The sequence below is a fragment of the Candoia aspera genome, chromosome 1 (assembly GCF_035149785.1).
Source record: "Candoia aspera isolate rCanAsp1 chromosome 1, rCanAsp1.hap2, whole genome shotgun sequence".
NCBI lineage: Eukaryota > Metazoa > Chordata > Lepidosauria > Squamata > Boidae > Candoia > Candoia aspera.
This window is the reverse complement of record NC_086153.1, coordinates 207,370,980-207,390,753: the sequence shown is the minus strand read 5'-3', so window position 1 is coordinate 207,390,753 and position 19,774 is coordinate 207,370,980. Positions and strand designations below refer to the sequence as shown.

At 36.0% G+C, this 19,774-nt stretch overlaps 1 protein-coding gene across 1 annotated transcript in view; it reads right to left on the bottom strand.

The window, feature by feature from the left end:
• The window catches only part of GTDC1 (glycosyltransferase like domain containing 1), a 238,027-nt gene that overhangs the window by 162,873 nt on the left and 55,380 nt on the right, over positions 1 to 19,774 (bottom strand). The window contains exon 2 of the mRNA XM_063318392.1: positions 10,605 to 10,815. Within this exon, the coding sequence (XP_063174462.1) occupies positions 10,605 to 10,783 (179 nt within the window). The 5' untranslated portion in view covers positions 10,784 to 10,815. The remainder of the gene's footprint in view (positions 1 to 10,604; positions 10,816 to 19,774) is intronic.

The following is a 19,774-nucleotide window of genomic DNA, read 5'->3' as shown; positions in this document are numbered from 1 at the left end:
TCAGAACATGGATTACTTTGTTGAAATATCTAACATGATACTAAGACCTGAGGCAAATTTTAGCTTCGTTCTGGCTTCCTTGTTCATGTGTATGGGTGTGTGTGTGTGTAAAAGAGAGAAAGAGAAATCAAAGAAGAAAGATTTCTTGGTTCTTCAAGTGTTTTCAGTAGAGATCAATAGTTCAATGCCCTATCAGTCTGTTGAGATAACATCACTAAATATATAGGGCAAACATATTCCTACTATGCAGAATTCAGATCTCCAGTATTTTCTGGAAAGCAAAATAAAATTAAGGTTAAATATACTCTAATTTTAAAAATCTGAGTACTAAATCATTTTAGCTTTGTATATATTTTTAAGATTTATCTTAAAAATACGTACAAAGCTAAAGTGATCTAGTACTCAGATTTTTAAAATTAGAGTGTATTTAACCTTAATTTTGTTTGTTCCCTTAGATGTCGATTTATATATCAATAAAATTTATTTCCAAAGTGCAAGGGTCTCATTTTGACCCTTCTTGAAGATCATTTAAAAGGAAGTTTCTACTTCCTCAGTAATTTTAATTTGTGGGTTTTAGTTTAGTAATGCTGTATAACCTGCTTAGATATATATACACAGAAGAATTCTTTATCAAAGACGTGGGACTATTCCTCCTCATCATTTCATAAATAGGGGAATTATTTTATATTATATTATATTTATATTTATATCTTGTATTTATATTTATATTTTATGTATTATTTATGGTTTTATTGTATTTTAAATCTTTTACCTTTATTGTAAACTTCACAGAGTCCCTCCTCTGGGGGCAGATGGGCGGTGACAAAATTTGATGAATGAATATAATTAATTAATTAATTAATTACACAAACTGAGGGATCTGTGTGTAATACTTACGATTGTTAGCACACAGAGAAACATCCCAATCATATCAAAGATGCATTCCAAGTTACTCAAGCTTCAGTAATGTATTAATTGACCTGTAGTCGATAGTGACCCAGTCATACATCTATTGTCCCAAAAAATAAATGGGTTAGAAAAATTGATACTATGGCACAAACTCAAAAACAAACTGAAATTACTACAGCAGAAAAGGCTCTTGCTCCTTTTTGGCTCACCAAATTTTTTTTGCCTGCCAGTGAGTTTCGTGTACCAATTGATTATGTCTACTTATTTTGGCTGTCTCATGTTTTTCCCACCAAATGGGTAGAGTTAGGCTTATTGATCGACAGTTGACAGTTACTTCTGTGAATTTATATATCCACACCATACTTACATCAAGGATATTGCACCCATCAGTTATGTCTGTGGTGGACAAAAACTTTTTAGATATGAGATTTTAACACTAGTGGTGAGGAAAAAAGAAACAAGAGCCGCAGAAAATTCTTCACTGTTATTGTAAACAACAGTCTTCAATGATTACTGATAGAAGAACCTCCTTCAGTTTGATTTAGAAATGGATGAGCAATTAGAAACATTACTGGTGAATGCTCTTTTTAAAAATCCTTTAACTGCTTTAAATGGACTCATAATGTTGCTATAAAATTTCATTCTGAACCCAATAATTACAAACAGCAAACTCACCATTACATCTAGTTAATCTAGGAACTGGCAAACTGGTGACCTGCAGAGTTTCAGATTACAACTATCATCAAGCCATCTGAGAATGGCCAGAAATTGTATAGGCCACACAATCTGTTTCATCCCCACAATCTCCCTACCCCCAAAGATCTGATCCTGAACTCAATATCCAAATTCCACCCATACGCATCTATTTTACATTGATGACAAAGTGTCTCTGTAGATCTGCTGCGGCAACACCCTTTGCAGTGCTTTAGAGAAACAGGTCAGGATTTGAGATTCATGGAGGCCAACAACAACAACAATAATAATTTATAATAATAATAATAATAATTGTTTAGACCTATTTACCCTATCACAGAAAATAAGAGAAATCTGTTCCTAATTACTCTGCTCCAGTGCAGCATCCAAGTTCAGCCAATTCTGATATGCATTTGTGGTTAAAAAAAAAATATCCCTAAGAAGAAAAGGTGAGAAGAAAGAGAAACAACAACACCCCAGAAACAGCTTAAAATAATACTGCTCAGCTTGTATTTATCTCAAAGACACTTTGAACAGGTATGTTTTCACTATCAATAAAAAATCCAGGGTTAATGGGACAAGAAGAGTGCAGAATAGCATTGTCTAGTCTAAATGCTACAGCTAAAAACATCTACCATCTACCTTTTGTGTGACCACTCCTCAGGCAATTGGAAGAGGCAGTCAGAGCTGGGTTTGGGCAGTCTTTGAGATATGCCATTCCCAGACTATTCCAGAGAATGTAATTCAAAACTGGGCCTCAACTATAGCAGCCAGCAATGAACATGTTAGAAATGATCAACATACCAATGATACCCAACTCAAATCTGTCTTCAGTTGTGGGCCATTCTATTACTTGCCGCCTCATGTGAAGTTTCAAGGCCACTGTAAGCCTAAATTTTCCCCTCCCCCTCTTCTTCTTTTCTTCTTCTTCTTCTTTTCTCTCTCTCTCTCTCTCTCTCTGTGTAGAGGTATGATACTAAGTTCCTTCAGTAATGGTGAGCACTGCTGATCCATGAGTCTCACGTCAGAAGTCTTAAAACAGTAAATCTTGATAGTCCCAATACCTCTGAAATAATCTCTTTTAAATCTAGCAAGGAGATTCAGAAACAGGGCAGGCAGTACGCCAACAGATTTCCTTTCTTGTCTCAAGAACCTGATAGTAATGTGATTACATATGAGGACAACCTTGGCCAATTTGTCTGATACTTAATAATACTGTCACACAAGCCAGTGACTGGGTGTCTCAGCTAAAGAGAATTTTAAAGTCAAACTATAAATTCAGCAATTTTGCACAATAATTCTGCATTGGGAAAATGAAGGGGGAAAAAACAAGTAGGGAACCTGAAAATTATTCAGGAAGACTTCAATATAAACTTAGCATTCACTTTGAATTAATATGTTTTGTGTTCAGTAAAAATGTTGGCAGATGGTAGCTTTTTGAGTTAAAATATGACAAAATTTCTTTACATTTTTCCCCGTGTAACCTCCCCTATACATTTCCTCTTAAAGGTTTGTTCTTCCATTTGTACAGCGTACATGTGATTTCTTCTAAAATAAAGTATAACTTCAAAAACTTTATGGTAATTAAAAGTTAGGAATAACCCATTCTAATTGGAGTTCAGTGCAAATCAGTGCAAAACTATGAATGGAAGCAAAACAGATTGACAGTGTAAACTTCATGAATATTACAAAGCAGAAGAAATTTCTCTGATGTGCTGGAGTTTTCCTTATGCAACATGACTTCTGAAGTTAAGAAAAAGTGGTGTAACCACAGAGGCAGATTGAGATATTTGTATCAAAGAGGTAAGAGGATTTCACCACACATGGATGTCTAACAAGGTACACAAATATTTTAAGAACACATTCACCACTTGGCAAGGCAATACAGATATCAAGCAGAGAAGTTTGGTTGATGTCCTCACCCTTATTGTTTCATCCCTTCCTGCTTTAGCTAATGGAGGGATAATCAGAAAAGGATCTCTTGATAATATTGGAAAGATTATACTAATGTCAAAAACTTTATATTTTGTGTGATTATTTAAACACGGTCCTCTTATTCCTAAATTACAGGTGTTGTGCAGAAGTGAAGTCTGCCTATAATACAGATCTAAGGATCCAGCTAGATTACTAGCTTATTTGGAGGGTGGGGAGGGGTGGGGAGAAGGGTATTACAAGTACAACACAATAAATCATAATGCCACAATTGCTTGCATCTATCCCAAATGCATTTAAATTATGTTGGATCATTCAGGGGAAGCTTCCTATGATTTTCTTCCTTATCATAATTCATACTGGATGGAGAATATTATTTAATGCTATTTCTTTATTAGGTCCAAGAACTGTGTCCACTTACTCATGTAAGCATCAATATTAAATTGAGTAATTTAGAAAGATCACTGCATACTGATGAGAGCCTTCTGTTACATGGCACACCATGTCTCTGAACATATATGACATTAAGAACCATTTGAAAAAGTGTATATACTGCTAGCTCATTAATATTTCTAGGTTTCTTATTCTAATAATCAAGCAACTACTGGAGCTACAACTCAGAGTTCCTGTATATTTACAGTCATTGTTGACATATGAAGATTATTTCAAAAATCTGCCCTAATAAGAAAATGAAAGCTTTGTGATTTTTACTTTTCAGACTGCAGAAGATTTGTTCCTTTAGTTTTAGATTTTTAAAGAATCTGGGGAATTGTTTTGTTTTTCGTTAACTGCATTACATATGCCATATATACACTCCCTCCCTCCCTCCCTCTATATATATACATATATAATATATATAAGTATTTACTCAGTCATAAAATGTAATGAAATCATGCATTACTATTCAGTATTTCTACATTTATTACTTTCAATTACTGTACTTTATCCTTTGAAAGTGTCTTGTATTTGTTTTATTTCTATTATTATTCATGGGATCAGCTTATTTTCAGATAATCAAGATTCATGGCTACATATTAAAAGAAACTACAATATCTATTTTTCAATATCACAATAACCTTTAGCACTCATTCTTCCGTTTACGAATATTCTGTGATGTATCCCATTTGTTGTTATTTATTCATTGAATCTCATCTAAAATTTTGCAATTTACTTTAGGAATTCTGTGCATTGGAATTTCTCTCTGAAAACTCAACATCTTGAAGGTGGACAGGAACAATGGTCTGGAGGTAGTGGGCACTATTTTCTAAAGGTTCTACTCCTTCCTGAGTGGGTAATTCCAATGGGTGGTAATGGGCAAAGAGTTACTCAGTTGGGAGGGGGTACTCCCCCCTACTTTTTAACATTTACAGAGATCCACTGGAATAAGGCATTCACTCATTTGGGGTGAGGTATCACCAGTATGTTGATGATATCCTAATACTTATGTAATGCAATTGAAGCCTTGAAGCAGTCCTGGAGGCTGTCAGAGCCTGTATGAAAGAAGCCGAAAGTGAATCATAAGAAGACTGAGTTGTTCTTTGTTCTAAGGGAATAACATGGGGGTACTTCCAGGCCCATAGCTACTGTAAGATAGGGAGAGTCTGTGGCTAGAAGGGTCTTTGCTTATCTAGGGATGATGCACAATTGTGGCCTTTGCTAGATAAAGAGGCCTTCAACCCTAGTTACCTCCTATGTCAATTGCTGCAATACACATCACATGGGACTATCAGCAATCATCTTCTTGCCTCTGAGCTGCGCATTGGCTACCAATAGTTTTCTGGATGCAATCCAAAGTGTTGGTGTTGACATATAAAGCCATTTATGGCTTGGTGCACAGATATCTGCAAGCCTGCTTCAAACAGAACTTACTCTTCCAGTTCACACAGCTGGGGATGCTGAACATTTCCCCACACAAGAGTTCAGAAGACTGGGCCAGGAGTTAATGCATCTCTGTGGTGGCTCCTACCCTCTGGGACAGTCTACATCTAGAGGTTCAAGTGGTACCTTCTTTCCTGATATTTAGGAAAGCAATGAAAACAAAAAACTTCAGGAGAGCTTTTGATGATTGGATCTTATTGCTGAGAAGTATCTATAGGTAGTCCTCAGTTAACAGTGGTAATTGGGACTGGAATTTCCATTGCTAAGTGATGTGGTCATAAAGCATGATGTCATGTGACTGCACTGCTTAGTGACAGCAGTTCCAGCACTTCCTGTTGCTGTTGTTAAGTGAATCCTGTGCCGACCATTACATGGTCGCTATTTGCAACCTCCTGCCAACTTCCCCATTGACTTGACACCCATGTTAATCTTCCTGAAAATTCAGACAATTTAATCTCTATGTTTCCAATATTATTCACTTACCTCCAACACCAGGAAATAATTGAATACACATTATCAACTGATATCATCCACAGCCTACATTCGTATGAAACTTGCTGCTTGCATTGCCAAGGGTTTTAGAAAAACAATGATGGCTTATGAAATATTGTGTAGAAGCACCATAGCATATGCTATGTAATATTTTCACCCCTGAACATTTGTAGATAGTCCTTCATACTGTGCTATGACATAATAATGAATAATTGTAAGTCAGCAGATTTTAAAATATGAAGAACAAACCTATTCTCTTTTGCTCAGCAAATAGCAAGGTTAGTACTAAGTTTGAGGGAAGATCTAAATTTGAAGAACAACAGATGGGATACTCAATGTGTATTTTAGTAAGGCATCTCTCTGCTTAAACCCCAGTCTATACTTTAAACCATTCTTCTTTTGAGATTCAAACAAGACTTTCTGACAATACCAAGAGAGGCTTGTTTTCCTGATTATTTAGGAATAGGCTCCATCTATTAGTTTGTTTGTTTATCAAATTTTATCACTGCCCATCTCCCTCCCTCATATGTTGAAGGGAAGATGATGGGAATCTAATTGTCTTCAAGCTAAAGATTTTCCTACTTGGCCAAAGATAAAAGAAAAGGGCAAAGCTAAACTGGCCCAACATGAAATTGGGAGTGTAACACCAATTTCAAATGATGATAGTATAATAAGAACACAACATACAGTATAGAAGCCAGGATACCAGAGCCAGGATACCAAGAAAAAAAAATGCTATTCAATTTCTTTAAATCCACACTTTACTTCCAACATAATCTGGTTGTTCTACTGAGGAGCCTGTTGCTAGATATTTCCCTCCGCTGTCCAAGATGTTTAGGTACATTTAGGTGCCTATGTTTCTCTGCCTGCTTCATGTCACTGACTGGTACTGTATGAGTGGCTGAGTAAATGCATCCCTGTTATTCAGTGGAGAAATACATTTATATATTGTGGGGAAAGACAGGATTACAGTTTGGGGTGTGGAGCCACACTGGATATAATTCCCTTTTCATTCATGTGCTATCATGTCCTTTAGCTGGGGTACCATTTATTAGGGCTGTACAGTGCTGCTTTAAACTGCTGCAAACAGGTGCTACATTTATGCATGTTCTAAAGCACCTTTCTGGAACTGAACTCAAACTGCTGTGTTTTTATTTATTGGTTTAGTTTTATTTATTGTTTAATTATTGAAGCTTGTATGCCAATCCAATTAAAGACTTTAGGAAGCTCACTATTACATACATTCAGAATCAACCATGAATAAAAACAGTTCACCACAAAGGCAGTTAAAGCACTGAACTAAAAAGCAGCATTTATTATTGCTAATTATCACCACCACCACCACTATCACATGTGATCAACCAAAGACTAGCTCAGGGAAGACCTACAGATTCCAGTAAGCAATTATAAAACAGATGCTTCCATGGAAATTAATAGGACCTTCAAGTCTTAATTGCAGATGGACTACCACAACCACATTATGAAGACAACGCCTACATAAAACGATGTTGTCTTGTCTAGTATCAATATCAAAAGAAAAAGCAGTGTCATCACTTCTTCATGATGAACTGGTTAAATGGAATTTTTTTTTTGGGTCTGAATATCTGAATGCTATATTGCACAGAACTACATGACAGATTGCAAGTTTGGTAACTTCAAATAAGTGTATAAGGTTCTAGAACTTTCTTTTAAAATTCAGGTTATTTAACAAATTGGGATTAAGTTATTTTAGGTCAATGTAACTGTACATTAAACTAATGAGGTGTATGCCCATGAGTTATGTCTGATTAGCTTAATACAACTAGCTCTGGACAGCTTGGGCTGCTGAACTTGAAGGAACGGAGATAACACTGCAATGCGTTGGAGGATGTGGCTGTGATGTAGAAAAATGCATAATATTTGTCATACATACTCCTACAAAACAGGATAGTTTCAAAGTCAAGCAAAGCAAAATCCTCATTTAATCACCTCCTTTTAAATACACACACAAACACACTAGTTTGGCAGCTTATATGACATTAGAAAAAGTAAAGAGTACTCAAGGAATAGGCACAGAAAAAACATTTTGCAATTTAAATGGTATAGACTCTTATTCTACATCACACATGGCAAAGTGTGACCTAGTCTAAAACTCTTTCAACTCTTAGAATTAGAAGCAACATGTGGGAAGCCTAGATCTCAAAATAATTTATCTCAAACTTGGACGGCCATGATGCATTGATTCTTTCTCATCACAGAGTTATGAGAGTTATTTGGAAGGCAAACAAAATAACCCAACCGATTGGGTTGTGTTTCATAAAAAGGAAGAGATATAAAAGGAATAAATTACAACTTTCAAGAACTTAGCATCTGAGTTGTCCTTCTCCTTCCCAATCTATTATTCTGTGTTGTGTCTTTCCATGCTGTAAATATAAAGATAGGAAGCAGCTCTGGGAGTCTTTTTTTATCTGAGGAGTATGTAACATGTACTGATAAATAAATTTCAAAAAATCAGTATATACACAGATGTCCACATAATTCATAAATAGTAAAAGGGCTTATTGTGAGCTAGACTCTTATTCTTCTCAGCCAGATTTATTGGGCAGTTAAAGATCTGACATAAGATACAAATAGAAATTGAAAACATTTAGTAATGGACGATGGAGACATAAAATGTAATATAAAGAGTCCATCAATTGAAACATATGGGTCTCCTTAAGTTAGGGAATCATGTTTTGCACATGCATAGGTAGGCTTGATTATTTAAAGGAAGAGTTAAAAATTGTTAACTCTTCAAGCTAAATTGAACTCACCAGGGGCAAAAGCCAAAACTCTGGAATGGATAGGATAGGATAGGATAGGATACTTCATTGGCCAAGTATAATTAGACATACAAGGAATTTGACTTCAGTGGAAGAGTTCTCAATATATTTACATAACATGAAAAATAAACAATAGTAAAGTAATAATGTTATTTACTAAAACTATACAATCAAGAAAGAAAAAAAAATGAAGGAAATAATACTACAGCTATTAACTAACACACACTCATATTTAAAGGGAGAATTAAGGGACAATATACTGCATCTGTTGTCTAACATATATTCACATTTAACAGAGCATTACCAGTCACATCTTAGCATTCATGTCTTACCATACATTGTCAATCATCATATCATACTACATTAATTAGGAGTTCAACAGAGCAATGGCACAAGAAAAAAAAACTGTTTCAATGTCTAGATGTTTTGATATACGGTACTCTGTAGCACCGTCCTAAAATGAGTCTATTTCCTTGGTCTCAAATCTTCCAAGCAGCAAACATGAAAAGGATAGAGAATTATCCACAGGACCAGCCAATGGAATTTTGCTGCTTGATAGGAAGGACAAAATAGTTTCTTTATCACACTCCATGTACAGCGGCTGATCACACTTAATAGCTGAATCTGATTTCAACTTTAGTACAGACACAGCTTTTTCCGCCACAACAAGGGCAATACGTTACTTTAGGTAGAACCAAGCAAGCTGCATTGCAGATACAGTTCTGTCCATCCAATATCTTGCTACTATTCCTATTCCCACCCCAATATCTGCTGTCTTAAACCACTGTCTAATTCTGCCTAACAGGAGAAATTATCTTCTCTATTCAAGCAACAGGCTCATAGGTCATTTAACTTAACCCTGTAGATCATTAACACTGAATAGTTTTGAGTCACATGGTATTGACATTTCACTGGGGCAAGATGTTTGAACGTAAAACTTAAATGCAGGTTTTCCTTGAGATACGAACACTTTAGATCTATTTTAACCTGGCTTTAGACACAATGTTATGTTCCAAACAGACTTGGTAGCTGGCATATATTGGGATCTGGATTGGTTAGAAGGAACTCCATCATACTCTGCTCATTTCTTTTTGCTTTCTGGGTTCTTTTGCTGGAAGTCTTTAAGTCTTTGTTGCTAGAAAATGAGCCAACCTATCTATTAAGATCACCTTTAGAGATCCATCTGTGTATCCCAACACCAAGAGAAATATACTTAGCTGGGTCATTGGAGACACCTTTTGGATGGATGGACCTAGATCTAGAATTTCCTTCCTATCTCCTCTTTACAGCCTTCTGCAGGATGGTAAAATCTGTTTCTAGAAAGGCATTTAATTTAATTATAATTGACCAGTACATACAGTGTGCCCTTGATAAAGGAGTAACTTCAACATGCATTTGGCCAACAATGAAATATGTTTTACTGACATATGGGAATCCTTCCTTTTTGTTCCCTCCATATATTGCCTGAACTTATCCTGCTTGTTATGTCACATATAAAAGTGATTCTGTAATGCCAAGCTAGATGTTGAAAAAACTGAACGAAATTCTATGGCTTAGAAATAACAAGTCCGTTATGAAGCACGATCATTCCTGAAGGCTCCAACTTCCGTGACAATGTGCACTCCAGATACATGGACCATTGGTACAGAACAGACTGGGCCCTAAGAACACAACCATCAGTCACCTCTGCTTGAAAGTTTCTGTTACCCAACCTTGCTGTGAATGTTCTTCAGTCAGGTATCTTAAGGCCGAAACTGGAAACATTCTCAGAACTACTTGGCATGTCTATCTTTCAGCCAGGATGCTGTCTCTGGGTGACCTCAGAAACTACAGAACTGTATATGACTAAATCTGAAACTCCATGTTTAGCATTATGAAGTTGTTCATAGCTCTCTTTACCTGTAATCAGCACTGGCTGGTACATTTTGCATGAAGTAGAGAGCTGCCGTCCTTGCCCTCCAGTGCCATTTCTTTGCTGGAAGAGTAAAAAGGACACAGTCTCCTATTTCTTCTTGGAGAAGATCCATGAGCTGCATATGTGAACCTCCATAAAAAGCTTCAATTAGCAGAATGCTCATTCTCTTATATGATTTCCAAGTTGTTGGAGATTCTTAAAAATAAAATACATAAATTCAAATCAATATTAATAAAAAAAAGCTTAGTTGATAATTAGTTCATTTTTAAAGGTGTCATACAGGATCATGATAGAAGCAGAACTAAATGACAAGAACTCAAGCAGTGAGCTCAGTTTAAAGGGATTCAATCTTTTTGTTTCATTAATAAGTTTAATTTTAAAAAGACTAATTAAAGCTGCAAGCAAGGCAAAAGGAGAACATCTATTAATCAAAGTCATATTTCATTAAAATTTAGGGTACAGTTAATAATTTGGTCATATATGCAATGTGCTTGAAAATGCCTAGGTTTTAACTTTGTCTCAGTGTTTCCCATTTATATATGCACACGTGTGTGTGCATATGTGTGTACAGAGAAAGAGAGGGAAGGTGGTATCCACATAGAAAATATAGTTCATTTGGTTTTAAACAGACTTTGCTCTCTGAAAGAAATCACATAAAACTGATAAATGTTTAAAGTACAATTCAATCAAAATATTTTTTCATAAACTGATTAAAGGAAATATAACAGAGCAGCATAAGAAAACGAGGATCTGCTTTATCCATCTATCCGTAGAACATCTGCACATAAAGTTCGAGACAACTAAAAGTGTTTTTCCCTCCAGCAGGTCATTACTGCACTACTATCTATGGCTGGAAGTGAACAATATTATACATTAAGGAAGCTGTTCACACTTCTAGCCAAAGGAGACTAGAAAACTAAGCTAGAAACAAACATTAACCAATTAAATATAACATTCCAAAATAACAAGAGAGCAAGAGGAGGAGGAAAGAGGAGAACCTAAAGCCACTGCTTTATGGATTACTGCAATATGTTCTACATAGGGCTGCTCTTAAATACCATTCAAAAAACTTCAAGTGGTCCAGAATGCAGTTGCATGAGCACTTATGGGCACACCAGGATGTGTCCATGTACCACTTCTGCTGTGTAAGCTGCAATGGTTATCAGTAGGCTTCAAGGTGCAATTCAAGGTGCTAGTTGTCATCTATAAAGCCCTTAATGGCATAGGGCATCTGAGAGATCAATCCGTAGTGTCTACACTTCCAGTAAAATCTGATAGAGTTGGCATGCTTCATATCAACCTATTAAACAATGTCATCTGACGGGACCCAGGAAATGTGCCTTCTCTGCCACTGCAGTTGCCCTCTGGAACAGCATGCCCCCAGAGGTCCGAACAGCCCAACCCTGCTCTCTTTTAGATAAGCCTTAAAGACCTGGTTCTTTCCCTAAGTGTTGAGCTGAGATATGGTGTGGGCCCATAGTGGGATGCTTCTCCTGTTACTAGATCAGTTGTCTCCCTGTTTGGCCATCTTTTTCATGATTTTGATTATTGTACTGACCTTTTATATTATGCTCAAAGTTGTTCTGAGTGGGCAGTCAACAAATGAGATAGACAGGCACATGCACACACACACACACACACACACACACTCTTAGGTGATGAACTAAATAAGCTCTCCCTACTTAAGAGGCATTTTCCTTAAGAGAGATTGTTACTTTTAAAAGATGAATAAATATATCACAATCTTACCAATGTGCATTGGCCAATCATTCTTAATTGTTGGAAGGATAAAGAGGGAAGACAAAGAAAACAATGTGTACTGTTCCGAGTTCCTTGAAGAAAAGGCAAAATTGAAGTATAGCCACTGCATAAATTTAAATCTATGTACTGAATGATTAATGAAATAAAAATATAGAGTTTAGTATAGAACAGTCAATGCTAGGCAAAACTACCACCAAGTACAACAGGGATTCCACATTCACAAACTATTCATAGGTCAGGATACAAAATCTGTAAAGATATGCAAAGGCTTTTGAAGGAGATCATAGCAGTCCTACCTTCACACTCTTTAAAATGCCTTCTCAGCTACAAATTACCATTTGCTACAGAGACATTATTTAAGAAACACAAGTTCAAGATCACCTAGGGCACTCGAGACCAGATGCTAGTTCTTGGAATCTTAGGCATGGCTGATCACAAAAGTGGATAGAAATCCATTTCCCTATCCCACTGCAATCCAATTCTCAGGAGTAATATAAACCCACACAGATTAGTCTTGTATTTTTCCACACTGATGATGATGATGATGATTATTATATTTTTGAAAACCACAGTTAAGTAGTTAAGTGATATATATTTTATTAGCAATAAATGGCAGCAAGATAAAAAAATATGTAAAAATCGTGTCAGCCACTTGGTTTCTAGTTTTTGCTATAATGGCACTATATCATAAATTAGTCTTGCTTTCTTATTTTATTTCCTTTGACCTAGCCAAGTTAAGGTAAATATACACCATGCAGTCCTTTGAGATCTGGAAAAGCCACTGATGATAAATGGCTTGAGAACATTTACCCTATCAGATGGAATGCAAAGCTCAATTAGGTATAAATCATTTCAGGTATTTTAGCCATTTCAAAGGAAACAACAAATACTAGAACATTGCCACTTTCTCATTACAGTACTTCTTCTCTCAAGGGTGTCTCTTTGGAACCAGTAATTCTCCATGATGTACTAATGGCTTGATTCCATTCTCAAGAGTGCATCACCATGTAGTTTGAAAAATTCACTGGTCTATATTACATCATAGTTGTTTTTCCCCCTCAGGATACATGTTGCTAAGAACTCTGATGCTCAAACAGAGGCAAGCTCCTCAGCAAACAACAAACAAGGAATAGTATTTGGATCAGTGAACACAGTTCTCTTTTAATTCCAGCTCCTCAAAAATGACACCGACTTCTGATCTTCAGCCAGCATTACCATCTCTCCTACCCCATATTATTGAGAAGACAGGAAGTGTTGGGGAAGACTTACTACTGGCCAATATTTCAGGCAAAATCAAGTCTTTAGTATTCTAGAGATAAAACAAAATAGAACTAAGATTCCCAGATGCAAAAAAAAAAAAATGCCCCTTTCCTCCCAAATAACCATGCAGCAAAATACTTGATTCTGGTTTTAAGTAACTATACATACAATGTTTTCACTGGTAGCATCCAGAATTCCTCATTTAAATTTTCTGGAACAAACTTGATCATTTAATTTTTAAAAAAGCCTGAAGTTTTATAAAAGATTAAATTCAATCCACGTGATTCCAAATTTCCACATTTTGCTGAAATATGTAAATGGAAATAATATTAATTAGCAAGTCATTTGATCATCTCCAACTTGCAAGAACTACAAAAGTAATAATAAACTGGAAAATAACTCTTGTGTTTCAAGAGTTAGGGACAAAAACAAACAAAACACCCTCATTCAGTTTGCCAGGAGTTTATTAAAGAAGATGCACTTGTTCTTTCATATGTACATTATTAAGGGTGGTTTCACAGATGTCAACCTAGTTTTGTCAAATCAATAGGTCAATGAAAGGTACATATCAAATTTCAAACTCCTTCTGATAAAATATTTTAGCAATCACCCCAAACCCAGAGTATTAACATATTTCATCAGTACAGAGTTCTTTAGTTATAGGGAACAGAGTATATAGTTTCTGCAATGGTTAAAAGCCTTCACATAAGAAACCTATTCTACCATGAAATCTACAACATGCTCAGCTCAGTATCTAAAGTCCCTGACTAAAGAAAGTTTAAACACATAACATTTGGGTCAAATTACAACCTGTTATTGATCTAAACACACATTGCCATACTGGGAAGGACAGGGGAGGGGCAGAAGGAAAGTTCTGTACCTATGATTATATAAGAATGGGAATTTATGGCATTATTACAAAGTATGATCATATTTGTCTACTTTTATTCCTTCAGCCCCTTCTTTAACCAGTATATTTTAAACAAAATGCTATTATTAAAAACCAAAATTAAAATGTGATGGGGAGGAGAGAGAGAACAAGTCATATAATAACTACTAAAATAATTTCATTTAACAGTGCTTATATTCTGGAAAACTAATTTAATAAAAATAATTTTTTCAACTGCATCTTTAAAAAATTCTATGAAATACTATTTATAAAAGCATAACCACTATTGTTTTATATGTAATAATGAACATAATATGCACTTTGAGTGGTTGGATTAAATGGGAGAAGGCAACCCCATTTTCTGAGGAGGTGATAAAATTCTCTTTATGGTCACATTACATGCAAATTGCTGCTAACATGTATTTTCATCAGTGTTTCTAAACAGTTTCTGGTGTTCACAATACACAACATTAATTCATGACCAAGTTCCACCCATACAATAGTAAATGGTTAAACTTCAATACATATGTAACTGACCCAAAAAATATTCTGTTTGATTTCATGCCCTCATTACTTATATTTTAAATGTCTTGGGTTTGAATAAAATAACAAAAAAGGCTTCCTAAATATAACCATGAATAGGGAGAGCAGCAGGGAAAAGCCATAAAGCAGTAGAAAAATATGTGTTCAGATCTTGGCCATCTCCAGTATAGACTGAGAAAAGAGTCTGTTTAAGCCCCTAAGAGATTTTGCCATAGTAGTTTAGACTACTATTCCACAATCCCTTGCCATTGGATATGTTGACTGGAGATGAGTGGAAACCTAAAACATCTGAAGGACATCAGGTTGGTTACAATTGGTGATACCACTGTCTTCAATTAGTGGGATACAGCCTGACAAGATGAGTTGCAGCAGCAGGTTCACACCCCAAAAATACATGGCAAATATAAAGAATCAGTCTCTCAAATGAATGTTTTGAACTACAGGATCTCATGTCTGAAAGAATACTAGTGTGGACAATACTGGACAAGATAAACCAGAGGTCTAACTCAATTATATGGCAGCTTCATTATATATAATCCTCTAGCTATCTTGGGGGTGGCAGAGCCTACGAGTTTGTAAAAACAAAGCAAAACACATTCGCTGTTAAGTCATTAACATGATCAGTCTCTGTCCCCCTACTTCAGGCTTCCTTTAAACACCTTTGGACTTGAATTCCAACATATTTGAAGGGCACCAGGCTGAAGACAGTTATTCTATACCAGTACTTCTCTTGCTCTCATACTTTGGACTCTTCCTTTAAATAAATAAAAACATAAGGTGAAGGAAGTAACTTCACCCTGGTAGCTCAATCTAGATCAGAAATTAGCCTCAAATCAAGGAACTCTCAATCTGTGCTTATGTCATTACAGAATGCCCAAGTCATTTAGCAGGACTGAAATTCATCAATATTCAATGCAACCAGCATCTGATGAACAGGCAGCACATTTGTAAACAGTACTGAGGACAGCAGCAGAACTGCTGTATTAAATGTTCTATGAACTCATCTCTGAAAAGTAATGTCCGATGGCTACATACATACATACATACTGTAAAAGGCATTCTTTACTGATGGTAAAATGTATTAACATTTCCCCTTTTTCTCGCAGTATGACGGAGGAACCTGATCATCCAAGTGGGCAGCCATCACTCTATTCAACTGACAACTTAATCTTTGTCTTACGTTCTGTTCTGCATGTGGGCCTTCCCTATCAACCTTGTTTCTCATTCATTTAAAATAGCAAGGTAGCATTTTTTTTCTATTTAATCGACTTACTGTACAGTATGTATAGCTTGAAAAAATACATGTTCTTAAATAATTTCCCTTTATTAGTTTTTTTCAACCCAAAATTCACATGTGAAGTGTTGTTAAGGATGTGTTCCCCTCCTACTACACAGCCACTAGTCTAAAAGAGGAAACTGGAACCTCTGCAATTCAGGTTATCATGTTATTCTTGGGACACTTATATGGAATCAGGTTACTAAAAGAGTACATATTTGAATATGAGCTCACATAAGCTAAGTTTAATGTGTGTTTTGATTTAGAAGGTAAAGCTTCAATTTCCTTCCAGCATAAAGGAATACAGGCAGTTGTGTCAGTAGCCATGACTGCATTTTATTCAAAAATAAATTCTAAAAACTGCCTTTAACATTTTAAAGAATGTCACATAACAGAAAGGGATAGTTAGGAGGCAAAGGAACACTGAATATGCTCACAACTTGCAGGTTTTCAGAACAGAAAGCACTAATTGTGTGAATACTGTGGATATTTATAAGATAAACACAATACTGAAGAAAACACATCCTCACACAGATTAAACATTTTGTATAATGATAAAGAAGCCAAATGATCTTTGAAAACACAAACATATTCAATTGTTGAATGACAATATTGAAAACTGAAATTTACGACATAAAAATCTCCCAGGGACAATTAATCCATAAAGTACTTACAGCACAAGCCTTTTGGAGTTTTACATATTTAAACAGTAACATGCTCTAAAATCTTTGAAATGGAAGGAACAATGGTATAAATCCTTAAAGGAAAGTTGTTAATTCTCATGCAGAATAGCTACATCTTAAACCTGTATATCTCAGCTTCTTTCATTTTTTTTTAACTATACATATACCAACAGCCTTCATAACTTCATGCTGTAAACCAAACTGTTTTTAAATTATAGAGTTGGGTTAGCCAAAGTATTTCTGTTGGTATATACCCAGGCATGTACATATGTTATCTACAACACTTGGACTGATTATGTGCTATCAAGTTAGTGTGATTCTTAGCAACCACATAGATAGCTTTCTCCACGATGGTCTGTCCAACAGTTCACTGCCTTTAAAAAAATGTTTTCTAACTGGAACTGTTCATTACATACTGTAACTGGAAATCCCCAGTACAGACTGTTTATGACCTTGGTTCAGTACTCCAGTTATAAACTGAAAACACCAGCAAGATTTTGAAGAAAAAAAAAAAAAAAGTAGATGTACAGGTAGTCCTCAGGTTACGACAGCAATTGGAACTGGAATTTCTGGTGGTAAGCAATGTGGTCATAAAGCTCTATGTCACATCACCTCATTGCTTAGCAATGGCAAACCTGGCAGTCCAGTTGCATTGTAACCCTGGGACCGCATGGGTTATTAAGCGAGGATCTCACATGACTATGATGTGGGAAGAGGTGGGAGTGCCAGGCAAGCAAGCCAGTGCTACAGGCAGATGTGCGGGTGGGCACTATGGAGTGGGGGTGGGTGCACAGGTGCCCTGGGTGGTAGCTACAGAGTGTGGGCAGGGTTGCAGGTGCCATGGGTGGGCACTACAGAGCACGGTCACCACTACAGAGCATGGGCATGTGGGCAGGTGCTGCAAGTGGGTGCTACAGAGTGCAGGTGGGTGAAAAAGCAGCGGGTGAAGGGTGACTTGTGGGAGTGACTTCTGACTTACTGCCAACTTCCCCAATGACTTTGCTTGTGGGAAACCAGCAGGGAACATCCGAAATCACAATCATGTGACCACGAGGACGCTGCAACGGCTGCAACTTCAAGGACTAATTCTAAGTCTCCCTCATTTAGCACTGTCATAACATTGAGTGGTTGTTGAATGAGTGGTCATAACCCAAAGACTACCTGTATCATTTAGTAGCGCAAACCCTCCCCACGTCTGCACGTAAACTGGGCCAGCAGGGATCACAAAGATCTGCACTGACCATACAGCCTGACAAAGAAACCAGGACAGACTCGGAGAGGGAGAGGGAGAGGGAGAGGGAGAGGGAGAGGGAGAGGGAGAGGGAGAGATGTAATAAATGCACAGATGGTTTGAGCTATTGTATTCATCATCACAGGCGAATACATAAAATTGTTATAAGAGAAGAAAAGAAACTCCCAAAGATGCAGCAGAGATGAAAGAATTATTATGCTGAAGAAGTCAAACTCCTCATACATGCACAAAAAATTATCTTTTTGTTTTGCTTTGTCAACACATGATGAAATGTGACATGGTTAAATTATATTATCCTGTCAAGATTCACAAACCAGACAGCTTACTCATTTTAGAATACCATATTTTTAAGTCATGTAATTCTGTATTTGCAATGTCCAATATTAATATAAATTCTAAATTCAAAAATGCAATTTTCAAGCATAAAATAAAGTGTTTGTTTATTCGTTTAGTCGCTTCCGACTCTTCGTGACTAAGTGGTTAAATTCAAAGTTTCCAAAACCCACTTGCAATGCTGATGAGATAATACTCTGCATATCATTCAGGTCAAGCCTGCATCTCAAAAATCTTGTTTTCAGGTCTTAATAGTATAAGATTATCAATTTGTATGACCTCAGCAGCTCACATTAGATATAACAGGATGAAACAGGTTTGATTAAAAATAGTGTTACATCTCCCATTACCACACCTATTAGTTCCCTAACCACTCTGAGATATTTTAAACATGACAGGAGAAGATGTTATTAGTAACTACTTCCCTATTATAGAAAAAGAATCAGCCTAGCAATAATAGCCTCATATTCATATTGGAACCAAACTGTGTTCTGCAATATTTCCACTAGTTCTTAACATCTGCCCAATTAAGATATTGCTAATTATTGTTACAAAGAGGGCACAATCCAAGAATGCTCAACTGCTTTAAATTAAAGAATTTAATACACATGTCAAATTATCCATACTAAAATGAAACTAAACTCTCAACCTAACCCTGTACACAATTACCTCAAAGAAAGCCCTTCTTAATATAGTGTGACTACTTCCAAGTAAATAGGCCTGATTAATTGAAGGTCATGGGCGCAAAACCTGTAGGTCCATGTTAATTTAACCTTATCTTAAAGTACACAAATTCTGCCTTTCATCTTCAGAAATCTTAGGTCCTAGTTTAAACTGGTTTTCTTTTTGAAATAAAATATTTCAAGAGAAACAAAGCAATTCCTGTCTTAACATTTGACTATTTATACTATTCAATTTTGGAAGATCACAATAACAATTTCTCAGAGCAAAAACAATTTCTAAGAGTAAAATTCTTCAACTGACTGGCATTATTAACAATCTATATTCATTTCCAATATCTGAAATGCCAATGTTATCTTTAAATTCATAAAATGGCCTTTTTAGGCTACAGTAGGCTTGGTCTGCCTTAATAACCTGGGATTTAAAATTTCTATTTTATTTGTTTGGAATACATAGAAAAAGCACATTCTTTTTTT